The 16491-nt window shown below is 35.6% G+C and overlaps 2 protein-coding genes across 3 annotated transcripts; one reads left to right on the forward strand and one right to left on the reverse strand.

Moving 5' to 3' along the window:
* Positions 1-128: 128 nt before the first annotated feature.
* Positions 129-9339, reverse strand: LOC143468318 (golgin subfamily A member 2-like). Of its 2 annotated transcripts, none has more exons than XM_076965452.1 (23): positions 9099-9339; positions 8889-8927; positions 7934-8386; positions 7754-7821; positions 7448-7592; positions 7237-7356; positions 7095-7157; positions 6785-6985; positions 6469-6588; positions 6154-6234; positions 5782-5868; positions 4861-4968; positions 4656-4775; positions 4376-4509; positions 3926-4118; positions 3651-3764; positions 3109-3260; positions 2805-2958; positions 2354-2548; positions 2023-2125; positions 1704-1810; positions 1388-1550; positions 129-934 (listed from the first exon to the last, which is right to left on the reverse strand). In XM_076965452.1, the coding sequence occupies exons 1-23, from the start codon at positions 9144-9146 to the stop codon at positions 621-623; spliced, it is 3282 nt and encodes a 1093-aa protein (XP_076821567.1). In that variant the 5' UTR covers positions 9147-9339; the 3' UTR covers positions 129-620. The 2 variants fall into 2 exon arrangements, with proteins under 2 accessions (XP_076821567.1, XP_076821566.1); XM_076965451.1 differs by having other exon boundaries at positions 5761-5868.
* Positions 9340-10430: 1091 nt separating this feature from the next.
* LOC143468433 (clusterin-associated protein 1-like) lies at positions 10431-16459 on the forward strand. The gene is made up of 8 exons (XM_076965634.1): positions 10431-10781; positions 13309-13565; positions 14153-14318; positions 14908-15013; positions 15091-15260; positions 15447-15568; positions 15645-15737; positions 15976-16459. The coding sequence occupies exons 1-8, from the start codon at positions 10648-10650 to the stop codon at positions 16173-16175; spliced, it is 1248 nt and encodes a 415-aa protein (XP_076821749.1). The 5' UTR covers positions 10431-10647; the 3' UTR covers positions 16176-16459.
* The last annotated feature ends 32 nt before the right edge of the window (positions 16460-16491 follow it).

Genomic DNA, 16491 nt, shown 5'->3' on the forward strand with positions numbered 1-16491 from the left:
TTGTAATTTTGTACCATGCCTGGTCGGCTAACTTACTTTGCCGTGTTGCCAATCTTTCTAACCGACATTAAAAATGACTCAGGTTCATTGTTGATTCCATAAAAGAGCAAGTTCATACAAAAAACAGATTATTCTTTCACCCAATTTATTCATTTGCTACGATAAAAGTAAAGAAAACAATCCAATAACAAAGTCTGAGCATGCTACTTGGTGGCATGCCGAACTGGCCTATTAAAAATATTGCACAAAGCCACGCCACATGGAAAGCCATTCACATGTCAAACAGAAAAAACTTGCTAACCAGGAAGAGCACCATAGTATTATGGCAAAACATTACAACAAGTAATTTCAAGCATTTCATATAACGTGGAACATCGAAGCTCTGTCACTCTTCATGCTACAGAACAAATAAACAATGTCCTACGCCGCAAATAAATAATATGGAAACGTGACATAGTCACATAGTCACTATATATTACAACTAAAACACACATAAATGTATATTCTATATGAGATAAGTAGAATAAATTTACTATATCACCATCTATTATGCATAGATGTGCAATACAGGTTTAGGCACATAACTAAAATCACTGCTAAATTTACAGGATAAACACCGGTCAAATAGCAGTGTACGGTCCCATGTAGCGCAAGCAAAATCCTTGCGGGACCTCAATGGCGTCTGCAGGACTTGGCTTTTGTATTTGTTCCAAAAGATCCATAATTTGATTTGCAGTTTTATTTTCTTCTAAATTTAAATTCTTCTCAACGTCTTGGGGCCTTTGGGGGTTATGTGGAGACGGATTTTGAATGGGGTCATCAGCGCTGGGGGTCGAGGTTTGGGGTGGATGTTCTAAAAGAAGATCGGGACGATGCTGATGTCTCTGATCATCTTCGAGCATGCTTGGCCATTCCGACGATTGTGACGTGAACCCTGTGTAATTAAGTAAACCATTGTTATAACGGTGGATCAAGTATTGCTTCTGTGTCAACAATTAGCTAATCTATAGTTCACTTGCAACAGTTTTTTGGTAAGTTGAAAATATTAAGAATTTTAATTTTTGGAAGTAAGTTAAACAAGAATATAACTTGGGTGTTAGATGTCTGGTTTACTTGTTGGGGTCAGGCTAAAAAAGGAGCTAAGTTTTTTACACTATAATTAACCATAAAAAAAGATCAAAACTTGCGTATAATAAATAATACAAAGCATGCCAATATAGAGGTAATAAATAACAAATAAGCAGTGTTTATTGAATAAAAAACAACGAATTGAATGAGTAGAGATTTTATAACAGAAACGTAACTTTTCATAATCTACTATTTGATAGCGCAGTGACTATATCATTCTCAAAACCTGAATGGTTTAAAAAGTATGACAGTCTCGTACCTGCTAGCACACTTTCGTCGAGTTGTGTAGTAGCAGTGTTTATCGTTGCAGGGTTATGTTTTGAAGGGGTGGACGCCAATTGATGTAGAGAAGTATCACTTTCGGTAATTCCCCTTGAGTTTAATAAGGTCAAGACTAAGGACTGTAGTTTCTCCAACTTAATCTGAAAAGAATGCAAAAAATGTTTTTTTTACAATACAGTTACTTATTTGCAACTACGTCTAATGCCTTGAATATGTGCACAGACATACCATTAATCACAAATAGCAAAACATATATAGTAAGATTTCATGTCAAAATGAATCGATTCACTCACTTGCAACTTTTCTCGCTCTTGTGCCATCGACGAGACATATTCATCTTTCTCATGATGCCTCTGCTTCAGTATTTGTCGTTGGTTGTGATAAAGAGTGATGTACTCCCCTGGAGGAAAAAATATCGTTTTATAACACACAGTTATAATTAATTATGATTTATTATTCCAGTTGTTTGTCATTATTTTCATAACCTAGGAAATTGGAAAACTTTCAGACTTTAGTCTCAAGCCTTATACTTTAAAGTAAGAAAGGGTGTAATTAGTAAAAGTGATACAAGAAAATAAAATAAAAGTGTGGCAAACAGTAATTGGAAATCACCTATTGTGTCGCATTCTGTCTGAAGCTGGAGGTTGATGTGTTCCAGTTCTTCGACTTTGCTCATTGCATCAACCTTCTCACGCATTACAGTTGAAAATCTTTCCTGCAAAAACACAAGATTTTTGCTTACATGAAAACGCCACTAAGCTTACATTTTTTACTTATTTCCTTCTCATCGTCTGTGATAATTATGTGTTTTAGATTGACAAAATTATATGATGTCTTTTTAGTAGAGAAAATATGTAAACCTGTCATGTTACAGTTCAGCACTTAATTTCTTTAACTTAAACTCTCAACGATACAGAGACGCTACCCTAACAAGAAGCCTCACTTGTAGCAAGGACATGTTTTGCTTCAGGGATTGATGTTCTTCCAAGGACACTTCGTGGGAGTCTTTCTGATGTTGCTGGAGTTGAAGAAGTTGTTCCATCAGTGCTCCGTGTTGCTGCTGCTGTTCCTCAAACTTCTGAGTGAGATAATTCCGCTCTTCTTCGAGTTGGTGGATGGATGTTGTGAGTACTTCCACCTAAAAAAACACAGAAAATTTTCATCAATGTTGAGTGATAGCATTAGATGGATGACAGCTTTCAAAGCTTAAGAGACTCTGAGGTGTCTTTACAGCCCATCAACTTGCTTTGTGGTATATTTTATCATTTCAATCAATTTTATCAACTAATGTTTAAAAGTAGTTTGTAAAAGCAAATTTTTTTAAGGGACTGACACTTTATAAACTTTTTATTACACCAGATACTGGTCCACATTGCAGAAAAAGTTTTTTTTACCATTGTGCCATTTTTGGAGTTGTCTTTTTCAATTTCATGTTCGATGGTCATGACATCAGGACTAGCCTGGGGGGTGAGTGTGACGCTTTCCTGCAAGACATCGACTTCACTTTGAAGTCGAGTCACCATTGCTTTCAGCTCATTGTTTTGCTCTCTGCGGCAGATAACAATTGAAACTTACAACGAGAAAATCAAGTCTTTGAAATCTTTCGGTTAACATTTACTCATATTCGAAATATCTACCAAATGGTTTACTTCTGTGGAGTTAAGATTACATTTCAATTTTGACCTTAAGAAGACTTACCCAAGCAAGGTAATAGTCTCATGGGTGGCCACCAATTCCTCTTGAAGAGCCACATTTGAAGGATTTGAGGTGTCGAGATTTAAGTCTTCTACTTCAATGGAACTTGCAAGTTCTTGCTCATTCCGCGTGACTGTGTTGTCGTTTTCTATCAACTGAAGAACGGAGAATTTACGTTTTTGCATGAGAATAATATTAACCATTGCATAGGTTTGCTGGGCTTTTTAGGAATGACAAACATGCGTTTCTGCAGCCGTTAGTTGTTTCAAAAACTAAAAGTACTCATGTATTTTAGGAAAATTGGTGCACCACCATACTAAAAAATATCAATGGCATTTTTAAGTGAAATCGTACTTTTTGTCATCAACGAATTAACCAACATGTCTTGGATACTCATGGATGACATAGCAAGTTAGTAGCAACTGACTCATTAATTATTATCAGTGTGAGCCTTGAAAGTTCCAGGTTATGGACATGGTTCAGGTATGAAGGCAGAGGGCCTCAACCTCCTAGGACCAACCACATATACATGCACGATAACTTACTCTCTCTTGTGTTGCTAATAATTGTGCCTTATAACTTTCTATTTCTCCCTGCAGCTCATTCCTGGCGTGTTCGACTGTCGTTAAGTGGGAGGCCAATTCCATTTTGTCATTGCTCTTAAGATTAAAAACAAATAGAATTACAGTTACGTGTATATAGAATATTGACGACAGGTGCTTATTACATTTACACAGACATCATATAAAGCACTGGCATACGTACAACAGCACATGTATTAAAGAAAACTTTATGTCAACACAAACAACAGTTTTCTTACGAGCTTAATAAATCCTTCGTGCATTTCCTCCAGTTGCCGTTTGAGCTGTTTATTTTGTGTAAGAGCTCGGGATATTGTGGTTTTCTCACTCTGCAACTGCTCAAGTAACCTCGCGTGCTCTTCAGTTGAAACCGTGTTTTCTGCGGCATTCCTGTTTAATTCTGCCAGTTCCATTTCCTGTTCCTCATGCAGCCTGCATTGTTATTTAAAGCATAAAATATAGATTTATAGTTTGCTTTTTACTCCCAAGCACTAAGTCTGCTAAAAGTTCTAAACCAATACGCAAGTCCAGAAATACCTAAAGTCGCAAGTCACTATCTTACAAAATCTAAACAAATCACTGCAAATGCAAATCGAATCTTTAAATTCTAAATAGTATAGTTGCTTCATAAAAACAGTTAACGGAAACCATATTTTTCAACCGATTTCAACGTCATGCCATCGCTGTACCTCGCTAATCGTTCGTTGTTCGATATCTGCACGTGAAGTTTGTGATTCAGTTCATCTCTTTCGGCCGTAACTCGTTCAAGTTTTGACTCGATATTTTGCAGCTTTTCGCTCATTTTCCCCAACAGTTGTTCAGACTGGTTTAAGATAAATATCTTTTTCATTGACAGCAGAATCATCATATATATTTATGGAGATTGTGTCGCACCAGCAGAGTGAACGACGTTGAAATTAGCACCTGGTAGTGTCAGTTTAATCCACAAAGATTTATGTTTTGCCTTACTTGGCTCTGGTCCTTATCCGACAACAAGTTGGTGTTTTTAGCTTCAAGATCTTGAATAATTCCGTTCAAACGTTCCTGTTCATCATGAAGGTCCACTTTCTCATTCTCCAACAATTCAATCTTTCAAACAATTGAAAAACAACCAGTTAAGTCATCTAAGCATGAAAGGTTGAAGTTCTAAAGCAGACAGATAGAGGAAGCACACCTGAGATGTTAACTCTGATACTTGCGTCTGCATCTGTTTATTGACATCATCGTATTGTCTTGATAACTGTTCCCTCTCTCCTGTCAATTGCTCAAAAGCTTGCTGGTACTGGGTGTGAATTACACAGAGTGTTAATTTTCTGAAATGTCTATAAAACGCGTTGTTTTTTTATGCCTACATCAAAGTACATCAGTTATTTTCTGTTTGTTTTATCGAATCGAACGAACTAAATTTCAAACAAATGATCCAAACATTTCTAAGACTTGCACTTGGTTTAATTTAGAACGAAGCTATAGACAGACGCATCATTAAACATCAAAAAATCGTGACACAATTTTCCACAATTTAACGCCATGCAGGAAACACTTTAGAAAGTCGTTCAAATTCTCCAATAATGCATTCATACTCCAGTTGTTGTATAAGTTGTAACCTTAAGAGATATCTCATTAAACGTAAAAACTAAAACAAAATTATTACACCAAATACAGGCCAACTAAATCAATGAATATGAAATGGAATTAGTGTTATTGAATGTGGTAAGTCAAAGTATATTAGAAATATGTGTGTTGTATAAAACCTACTTCTTATTTATGCAATAAACTGTGAAGAGAGCCAATGGTTGAGTTGACGTAATTACGATAACTACATTTTAGACGAGGTTAATAGATGGAAGATTTTATAAGCGAATACAATACTCTTTTTAAAGTACTCTCTAAAAGACAAAATAACTGGGATTTTATCACTTTAGAATGAAAATATCACGAAGTAAAAACCATGCATATAATTATAAACGTTCTTACTGATTGTAGCAAAAAGTGTCAGTCCAAATGATAAGCGTTAGGTCTCTGTCACAAGCACATGCCGCCATGCTGGTCTAGCTACAAGTATTTAACAATATACCAAATCTAAAGCGACTTTAACCTCAATCAACTTTTGGTTGAGGCTTTCCCTTTCCTCCTGTAGCTGCTTCAGCTGACCATCCGCAGTGATGCCTGATGCATTGGAAAACTACCAAGAGAGATACGTACCAGTTAAATACATATCACCTTATGGTGAAATCTTACATTAAATGGAATGATGTCTCACTTAAATTTTAGATCTTGGTAAGGAAAATAAAAACAAATACGTTCAAGAGTAAATAGAGTGTCTCATCTCATCGCTTGTATTCAGAATTACAAAGTCCAAGTATATAGAATATACGTGTAACACTAAGCAACTAGGTATCTTCACAGAAAGGAATAATCATATGCACGGTATAAAGTGCAAATGAACTATGGACTTTATGAAACTTACCTGTTGTAAAAGGACTTCGGCCATGGAAAGCTTCTCATGAAGATCTGCAAGCTCAGCTCTTAGTCTGTCACTTTCGCCTTCCTACAAATTTGACTTTATGATAATCTTATAATACCAAAGAGAATATCTATATTTAGTTATTAAATCAAGCAGCAAGTTCTTTTACTGGTGCAATATATTTTACCCTTCAGGCATTATCAGTCTTTTTTGACATTGAACGCCATAAAAACTTGTGTAGTATTTTCATTACACATAAAAGATTTTCAAGAAGAAAATACAATACAAAATTGAGAATTGGTACAACTGAAGTCAGACCTTTGCAAACAATTTTTGACCAAGTTCACTAGAATGCATGTCTAGTTCATCATTCAGTTTACTAAGTTTATTCACGGTAACTTGAAGATGATTTCGCTCTTCCGTGAGATCGGATTTTGTCTGTGTTTAAACAAGAATAAGTAATTACCATACTTGTACTTTTCCATTTTAACTAAAGAGAACAAGTCGTGTTGCTTTGAAAGTTGTCTTTTCTGTTATGGTTAATTTACCACTAAATAACATAATATATAATTACATAAAATAAAAAAGCACCAATTTGTGATAAAATCATTTGTAGTATGATACAAATATTTACCGCATTGAGAAGTTCTATGGATTCAGAGCTTAAAGCAAGTTCTCTTTCAAGGGTCTGTAGTTTAAGTTTGGCATCTTGAAGCTGGTCTTGTGACTGATGCCTGGAATGCTGGTCACGATCGGCAGACGCTCGGGCTTCGTGGACCTGATGCTGCAATTCCTGTTTTTCAGCAACAAGAATTCCAATAGTTTGCATCTGTACCTGTTCGACATTTGGAAGGAGCACAGTTTTAATCTCTAATTAAAGTGCAGATACTCAGCAAAAGTCTATACAATAGTTGGAAATAACAATTAAATATTTCAGGATTTACCTGCAATTGTTGTCTAAGCGTATTTTGTTCATTGATCCCATGAGCATATATCTGTTGCTTTTCCTGAAATGATGAATTACGTCAAATAAATTTAATTTGCTTCGAAACTTTCGGCCATGCTATATTTTATGACAGTGCTTACATTTTCCAATCGATGTTGAAGTTCAGTCATTTGCTGAGTCAGTTTTTCAACCTGCACCATGAGCTCTTGTTTTTGTCGAGTCACAGTAGAGGCGTGTTCAGCAAGCTGCTGGTTTCGATGCTTCGAAAATAAAGGTACAAACACAGTCAAATAAATTGAAATTCTCTACTTAAGCATGACTCTTAACTCAGTTCATGTTCAATTACCATACCTCCAGTTCAGACAACACAAAGCGATCTGCTGAAGTAAAAGCAGAATTTCCGTTTGTATAATTTTCCATTACAGACTGTGCCTCTGTCGCTAAACCATTGAGCTTTGTTGAAATTTGAAGCAAACTTTCCGTTGCAGCAGCTGAGCTGTTTAATAGAAAGTTAAGAAAAAGCCATGAGAAAAACACCACACTTAGTGCTCAAGTTGAAAAAACACAGATATAAAGCTAATGTAAACAAAGAGGTAAATATAATAATTAAGAACCTGTCTGAGAAATAGGATTAAATTCACAAGGATGGATACGAACCTTGAGTCAGAACCATGCAAAACATGGTCGTCAACAATAACGTCGCTTGGTTTGTTTTCACTAGGTGTCTAATATTCCAGATATAAAGAAAAATTAAAATGTAGATGATGATATTTAATTTTCATGATTACTTCACAATTTAAGTGAACTCAATACGTTGAATATTGTCGAAAATCTTACCAGGTCATTATTTAAGCCTGTTTGAGGATCAACAGTAACACTACTATTACTTGTGGTGGGACCTGCTTCATCTGGTGGTAAATTATCGCTAACTTCTTCAGTGTTTCTTGTCTCATAAGCAAGATCATCTTTTACTTCAGTTGAGGATGCTAATATTTTAACTTCATTATCCAAAGTTGCTTGAGATAATGCGACATTGTTATCTGCAACTTCACTGGTTGCATCTCCAAAACCATTCTCCGTGTGAGAATCGGACAGTTTCTTTCCATCACTAATTTCAGAAGCCTCTTTCAAATGGTAAGATTCTGTATCGTTGTTTTTAGGTACACTGTCATTGTAAACATTGTGAGAGTTAACGTTGTTCAAGGGTAAGGGCGGAAATCTTTCAGTAGGATTAGCATCAACAACAATGGAGTCTTCGCTGGCTACTGATGATGTGTCATCCTTGATAGCCTGGACATAAAAAGATTCAACGGAATGGCATGTACAAATGCGCAGCCTTCATAAAACTGTGTTTGTGACATCGTAAATGTATAAAACATGTGGAAAATTCAAACAACATAGCTGCATATTGAGTTGAGCAAAGTTTGTTTACTAAAAAGTGAATATGATTTTTAGAGACTCTCCATGTACAAAATGAGTGGTGATTTTGATTGACCCTTATTTCTATTTTGTGTAGGCCAATAAGGCGTCATGACACATTCTGCACACACATATTTTTTATAAACATGATGATACCAATATCAACATGCAGAAGAGACTCATATCGATAATCATTACATATTGCATACTTAGATTAGACATATACTAAGTTTATAAGTAAGAAAAATTACAAAATTTTGTGAGTGCTGTATATATAAAATGCAGTTAGCATAAAAACTTATTTTTTAATTTGGCCTATTAGATTGAAGTATCAAAAATCTTAAAACATTCTGGAATAAGATCTGACACACACCTTAAGTTCTTTTTCTCGCTTTTGCTTGAACTGACGAAGCTGAAAAAAGAAAAACAAATTAAGTCTTTAAAACTTTTACAGAATATAACTTACACAACATAAAATAAATATGCAAGTCTGCGATACCACATAATACTTAAAGAATATTGTTATTATTAAAAAATATGCCGAGGCTAAAGAATAAAACAACAAACATGCAGCTTTTCTCACCTTTCGCTTTGCAGATGCAATTTTATCCTCTCTTTTAGCTCCTGGCATGTTTACCAGGTGTGAGACTTTTTTAACGTCGTTCCACTTTGATTTTCATGTGGAGACTCCATCAAAGACTAGGATGTTTATTTAGCAGTTTATTTTTTAAGATTATAAACTGCAATTGTTTTGATGTGTGGCTAACATACAAATATCAGCAGCTTTTTATTTGATCATTTTTATCTGTAAAAGTAAAATGATCATATCGTCTATTTTATCACAATTAATTAGCAATTGTAGTAAAAATTAATTGTAGCAATTGCAAAGTAAAAATTATGTAACTTCACAATCAGTTGCCAACTGTTATAGCCTAGCACAGTAAAGAACAAACTCAAGACCAATTATAGGCCTAATACACAAGACAAAAGTGGCAATGCCCCAAGGGCTTATAACATGCAAAATGGCAATAATGTAATTGTGCTGGCCTAGGCCTACAACATAAGATTGTCATTCTTCTGTTGTTAGACCGATGTTTGTATAGTGCAGGTTATATCATGCTGTCCACCAACCGATAGAAAACTGTTCAAACGGTAACATTGAAAGTCGATTTGCCACACCTTACCAGGTTGCCAATCTGTTCACGCAAAGAAGATTTTATTGTTATAACAATTGCTGTGATTCAATTTTGACTCACGTCATGTTACAACCGCTTATCTCAATATAAGCCAAGTCTGACCCGCAAATTTTAAGAGCCAGTTTTGGCTCAGTGGGAGGGAATTCGCGACATGAACCAACGTATAATGAACAATTGTCTACATCTTGCTTGTGAGCCAGTAGTTTTTGTATTTGTTACTGATATTTTGACACGACGCAAAGCAAGCCTGTATCTAGCGTCATAAATATCATATAAACAACTACATTAACGACTCAAACCGGTTGATCCACTGACAAATCACAAAACATTATTGTAAAAAAAAGACACGCGTCTGTAAAACTTCAAAATTCAATTTTTAAGCGTTATTTTAAACATAATTCTTCAGCTTTTGTAAATATTGGCTTTTTAATTTCTATCATATTTCGTCTGTCCTCTGTGGCAGAGAATATAAGAATAGCTGAGAAAACTATCATCAAAAATTAAAAAAAAAACTTTTATGTATTAATTTCAATAACTTTCTTGCGTTTGAATCGCTTTATTGTTTTGATTTATAGTTGTTACATGTATTTCCTTTCTCTTGTTTCATTCACCCTACCATCACACAAAATAAAAATATGGAACCGTTTGAATTAAGGTAAAGCTCTCCAAAAGTACCGAATGGATTTACGACAAGTTTATTAACCAGGATTAATGACCTCACAGAGCGGTTTGCGGTTGCACTTTAAGTTTTTGACGTTTTATTTCACGTTTTCACCGGCTTCACTGTGCGTTTTAGCATAGCCTAGATTAATTACTAACACGAAAAGTTTTTACTAGCTAATACTTCGTCGTAGATTCTCCATAAACTTTTCCTTTGCAGTAATATTCTGGAAAAAATAACTTGAAATTGAAAATTTTAAAGCCTAAACTTTCAAAATGTCTTATCGCGATTTGCGAAATTTCACTGAAATGATGAGGTATCTTGGATATCCTCGTTTAATTTCCATAGAAAATTTCAGGACACCAAACTTTGATCTCGTTGCAGAGATTCTAATTTGGCTGATTCAAAGGTAGGCTAAGAATTCAAATTGTAGGCTAACTTTTCATAATTATATATCTTATTCATAACTTAACCTGCTTGCTTATATTCTGCGTCTACACTATGCACTATCTACTGTGCATGTTATTTTACAGTAATTGTAAACAGTGCTGAATTACATTTCATGCTTGTTTAATCTGTTTGTAGCAAATAGACTTCTAACTTGGGTATGGTGAGTAGGTGTATATTGCCTGGTTGAAAACATGTTAGAGGAAACGAATGCAAAAGTGATCTGGTATGCAGAAAGGATGCATAAGTGATCCAAATAACTATCAGCGAATTAGTCTTTTAAGTCAAAAAAAGAGGGGGATTTTGAAAAAAATTACTAATTTAGACTTATATTTAATATGAGCTAGTTTTCAAATGAAATTAAGATTTTACACAATGATAAATTTGAATTTTTTAAACATCATTCCACAACGTTGGCTGTTGTTGATATTAAAGATATATCACAAAAATGAACTAGAACAATATAAATAAACATGGTAATGTTTCTTGACCTTATATAAAAGCTTTTTGGCTAGTTGGCACAGATACAATTCTTAGATAAATGCAGTTAACAGTACATTGAAAGGCATTCTCATCTTGTAGACATCAGTATGTTAAAGGCGTTGATTGAACATTGAGACAAGGTCTTTGTTCATTAGGAGTGTTACGACGGTCATAATTAGAGTGTTTGTTGTTCTTGCTAAATGTAAATGATTTATCAAATAGCACTTTCCCTGAATTAAGATTATTTGCTGATGGTACAGTTTTGTTTAATTCTTATTTTAATGTCAAAGACATTAAGGAAAAATGAACTTGATATGTTGAATTTTAACTAAATAAAAGTTAATATGCTCTTCTTAAATTACAATAAAACTTCCTTAACACTAGAAGGACGGCAATTTTCGTATACCTAGAAGGACGGAGTGCGTCAATTGACGCAAAAGGTCAAAACGGCGCAAATCTAACGTTTTTTGTTGAGAAAACTGTGCTGTTGCTCCGAAAAAACTACTTCTATCGCATGTCCGCTTTGTGCATTTTAATTAACAAAAGCAATCGCATTGAAAATACAAGCACTCGTGCCTAAACACTTCTGTTTTACGCAACTCCTTTTTCTTCTTGCACTCTTCCGGGACTTCTCTCCTGTTCTGGCGCATTGTCCCTACGAGGCTGCACTTCTTTTCCGCAAGTCGCAACGCCAGGTCAAGTGAGGTGAAAAAATTATCGCAAGTGACGTTGTAACCTCCTTGAAAAAGCGGAGCCATGAGTTTCAGTACAACGTCGGTGGGCACACTCACGTGGGGGCTCCTTGCGTCATCTTTTCCAACGTAAGGAAAACCGTTGAATAAATATTTGTTTTCAACGTCAACTGCCAGCCAGAACTTTAGACCAAACTTGTCTGGTTTATTGGCCATATATTGGATGAACTTGCAGCGTGCCTTACACGGCAATAGTTGCTCATCCACAGTTATCTTCCACTGTGGAATGAATGCTTTTTGGCAGTTTGATATAAAACTGTTCCAAAGTTGTGAAGGGAGTGCAAATTTATCATGCAATAGATTCCTACGTCTTTCCGTCTTCAGATCGAAGCGAAGGAATCGTATGAGCTCCAGAAACCTGTCTCTTGCCATGGTTTGGGAAAACATCGGACATCCCCACGACCTCCCCCACAAACTCTTCACAGGGAATTTGCGCCCTCCTATCACGCCACGAGCAACCACCAAGCCGACGAATTTATCTAATTCATCTAATTTATCTAACTAAGAAACTCTTACTACACTTACGCTTCGATAAACTTCAAAAATTCCGAAATTAGGCTGCGCTTGTGACGAAACTACTCTGTTTTGCGGAAAAGTCGACTTGCATAGTTTGTCGACACATTTGTCACACCTCTGTGTTGGCAGCTGTGACCTAATTCGATAAACCTGTAATTATCAGCAGAAAGAAAACAATGCTCTCTATCGCGAGAACTGGATTTTGTAATGTGAAGTAACAATGCGTCAATTGACGCACCCCGTTCTTCTAGGTAGTGACCACGTTAATTAATTCTACCGGTAAAATAAAAACTTCATATTCATGGGTTAGTTACCTAACACTAATGTAGGAAAAGTCAGGAAATATCACGGTTTTGCGATGCACCACTTAAAAGTTATAGATGCACTTAGGTTGAAAATGCGTCAATTGACGCGCCCCGTCCTTCTAGTGTTAACGATAACAAGGCAGAATGACAACAAGTGAAAAAAAACTTGAAAAAACAATTAATCTTATTAGCAACTTAAACTAGTTATCTTAATTTAGTAGTTTGCCATAGTTATAGAATATATAAACAGTTTAAATAAATAGAGTCATCATGTTGAATTGAATTGCATAATTTATCAACGTATCTTTCGTTTAGATAAAATTCAAGAAGAAAAATTGAAAACTTCATTTCCAATTAAGCACCCATTACAAACTACACCAAACATGGCCAAAAAATTTAACTGGTTTCATAAAAAAATTGGATCATTTTTCAGATATGATCCAAATGCTTCCATTCCAACTGATGTTGATACCGAACAAGATCGGATTATTTTCATCAAATCGATTGCTCAATTTTTGGCAACAAAAGCCCACATCAAGCTCAACACCAAGCGACTGTACATGGCCGATGGCTACGCCGTGAAAGAAATGCTGAAAGTAACATCTGTCCTCCACCTGGCGATGAAATCCACAAGCTCAGTTGAGGAACATCAGGGTGAAGGGGATCAAGCTGTAAATTCATTTGATATTGGTTAGTGTGTTTGCTAAGTTGTGATTAATGTAAGACAGTTTAACTATCCCTCCCTCCTTAGTACATTGAGACCTCGTTAATTCAAACCCCGAACAACCGGAATCCCCATTATCCAACAGAAAACTGCCGGGAACGGATTTCTTCCTATGCATTTTACCCCTTTAATCCGGATACTCGGCTGTCCAACTCCGACACGAAAGTTTTGGAACAAATGTGCTAAATAAATAGCAATAAAATCCGATAAACCGGATTATTAAGAGTGAAGAAAAACTGATTCACAATTGTCCTGGATACAGTAGTTTGTTGACGAACACAATAGCGGATTATGTACGCCTAATAATGTTGCAGTTTCAATCTTTAAACTCCTACGCATACTTTGAATTGGATACTGCATAGGTGCATACTGCTTTTTGAACACGGTGCTACATTTACAAGATTGATTGATTTTTCGCTTTCCGATAATCCGGATACCCCGTTAAACTGACATTTGATGACGAAACAAAGTGGTCCGGATTAACGAGGTCTGACTGAAAACAAATTGTACCTCGCATCATATCATCAAACTTGCACTTCTAATAATACAACAGCCTCGAAGCTACAAGACTTGAAAGCAGTTCGTCAAATTGCAAGTGAGGTAACACAGAGAGGCGCTGCCCTACATAAGTTGTTATCACAAGAAACCAATCTTCGCGAGGCAAGAACAAGAGCCTTAGCTCAACCCCTGGACATAAACACTATTGAAAAAGGATTGAGGTATGGCTGCTTTAAACTTATCAAGGTTCTGTCTTTGCATTTTGAAGTTAAGGGACGTAGAATGCAGGAATACATTCCAAAGTTGTTTGTTTTTAAGCTACAACTTTAAATTGTCCAGTTGAACAGTTTGAGATTTAATAAATTTAAGGCTCAGTTGTGCTTTACAAAGTTATTAATGGTTCAAGTTCAATGGCTCAAGATGATATTGTCAAATTGATTTGATGCAGTTTTACTCAAGACAACTAACGTATGTAGCGATTAATTTTGAAATGTAAAACTGCATTAAATCAATTTCACAATATCATATTAATAATATAACATCATGTAATATAATGTAATAATAACATCATGTAAAACCAAATTGATCGCATGTGCCTATGAAAGCATTTCTTTAAGACAAAATTATTCTTGGGACTCAAAAAACATACAAACACTGGATTCATATCTTTTGGGATTTGATTCTTAAGGATTCATGATTATAGAATGTCCACCCCTCACTATTTGTGGTCAATTGTGGTATGTACTGTACATATAAAATTTAAAAAAGTGTTAAATAAGGAATGAGTAAACTTTAAAATGATGCATGTAGGTCAAGTATAATGGCTGTTGAAAATGACATCAAGAAAACTCTTCACAAGTTAGATAACGTCGCAGGAGACGAAGTCAACCTTGAGACTAAAATTGAGAAGAAAAAGGTTAAAAAATTGCTTCTAAGTTTAGACTAAACTTTGCGATGGTCAATATTTGACATGGAAGCTTTTGTTATTCTTAGTCGGAGCTGGAACGTACTCGAAAACGACTTTCAACCCTGCAAAATGTCCGACCGGCATTCATGGATGAATTTGAACGACTGGAAGATGAGTTGAAAATGCAATATGAAGAATATCTCATCAAATTTCGAAACATGACTTTCCTCGAACACCAAATGGAAGATTTGAACCGGTATTGCTTCGTTACTTGTTGCAATGACATTTACTTATGTTATGATATTTGCCGTTTACTGACTTCTTAGAGGTTACGGTTGTTTGTGTTGTGTGCTTTCACTTACATTTTTGTGAAAGAAATACTTTTCTTCTATGTGTACTTCTCCTGGAGAAGACTAACTCATCATTTCTGATTCAAATACAGACAGCAGCAGCTGAAAATGGCGGAAAGTGAGAACTCCCTGAAGCGTATCCAGAAGAAATTGAAGGAAGAAGAGAAAAAAGTTGTTTTGAGTGGAGATTTCCTCGATAATGACAACTTGGACGGTAAGAAATTTAGTCATCACTTTTTCTTGTCTTCGGCCTCATTGATCATCTGCACTTGCTACTGATGCATCTCCAGATATTGTTGGAGACGGATTGGAATCTGAAGACGATTCTATTGATAATGAGTTGGAAGCAGATCGACCCCAAAACCCAGCCAGACCACATGCAGGTGTTGTCATATGGTTTTAATTCAACCTTAGCAATATTAATTGTTTTGCCTAAAGTAAATTGGTTTTATAAATTCTCCTGCTATTTTCCATCACCAATACTTGATTGTGAATCGCATCACTGATAATCCTTGATGAACCAGTATTACTTTTATTTGGTCTAGTAAGAGATTGTAGCTTGAAAAGTTAACTGGAAGTAACGGTTGTATTTGTTTGCTTCATATTGTCTTGTCTGTGCAGGTGTGCGACGCAGCATGTACGTAGGAGAAAGTGAAGATGACAGTTTATCAAGTAGTGATGTCGATGTCCCTGATGATGATGATGACGACGACGACGATGATGATGATATTGACATCAGTGCTGATGAACTCATGCATGGGGAAGTACCCGAAGGGGAAGGACCACCTCCTGACGACGAAGATGATGACGATGACTTTTAGAATGCAGCATTGGTTGGTTGGATTATTTCAGATTCAGAGATATTTAATTTTTCTTCACTTGGCAGACTTCTTAAACCATTAACTTCAAGTGAAGGGAATTACCCAATTACAAGAACTGGAGTATGTGTTGCTGCGAAATAGTTCGAGCTTACGAAAATTATAAGAAATTTTTCTTCCTGTTTTCACGAGTTTTTTTGTACGATTGCTGTGTCGACGCATGTTTTCATTTCTACCACTGAGATATTAATAGCATTTATATTTTAACTTGCTTCTATAAAAAGGCAGTTTGTCGTTTTTATACAAGATACAACACAAG

Source organism: Clavelina lepadiformis, chromosome 8 (genome assembly GCF_947623445.1).
Source record: "Clavelina lepadiformis chromosome 8, kaClaLepa1.1, whole genome shotgun sequence".
Taxonomy (NCBI): Eukaryota; Metazoa; Chordata; class Ascidiacea; order Aplousobranchia; family Clavelinidae; genus Clavelina; species Clavelina lepadiformis.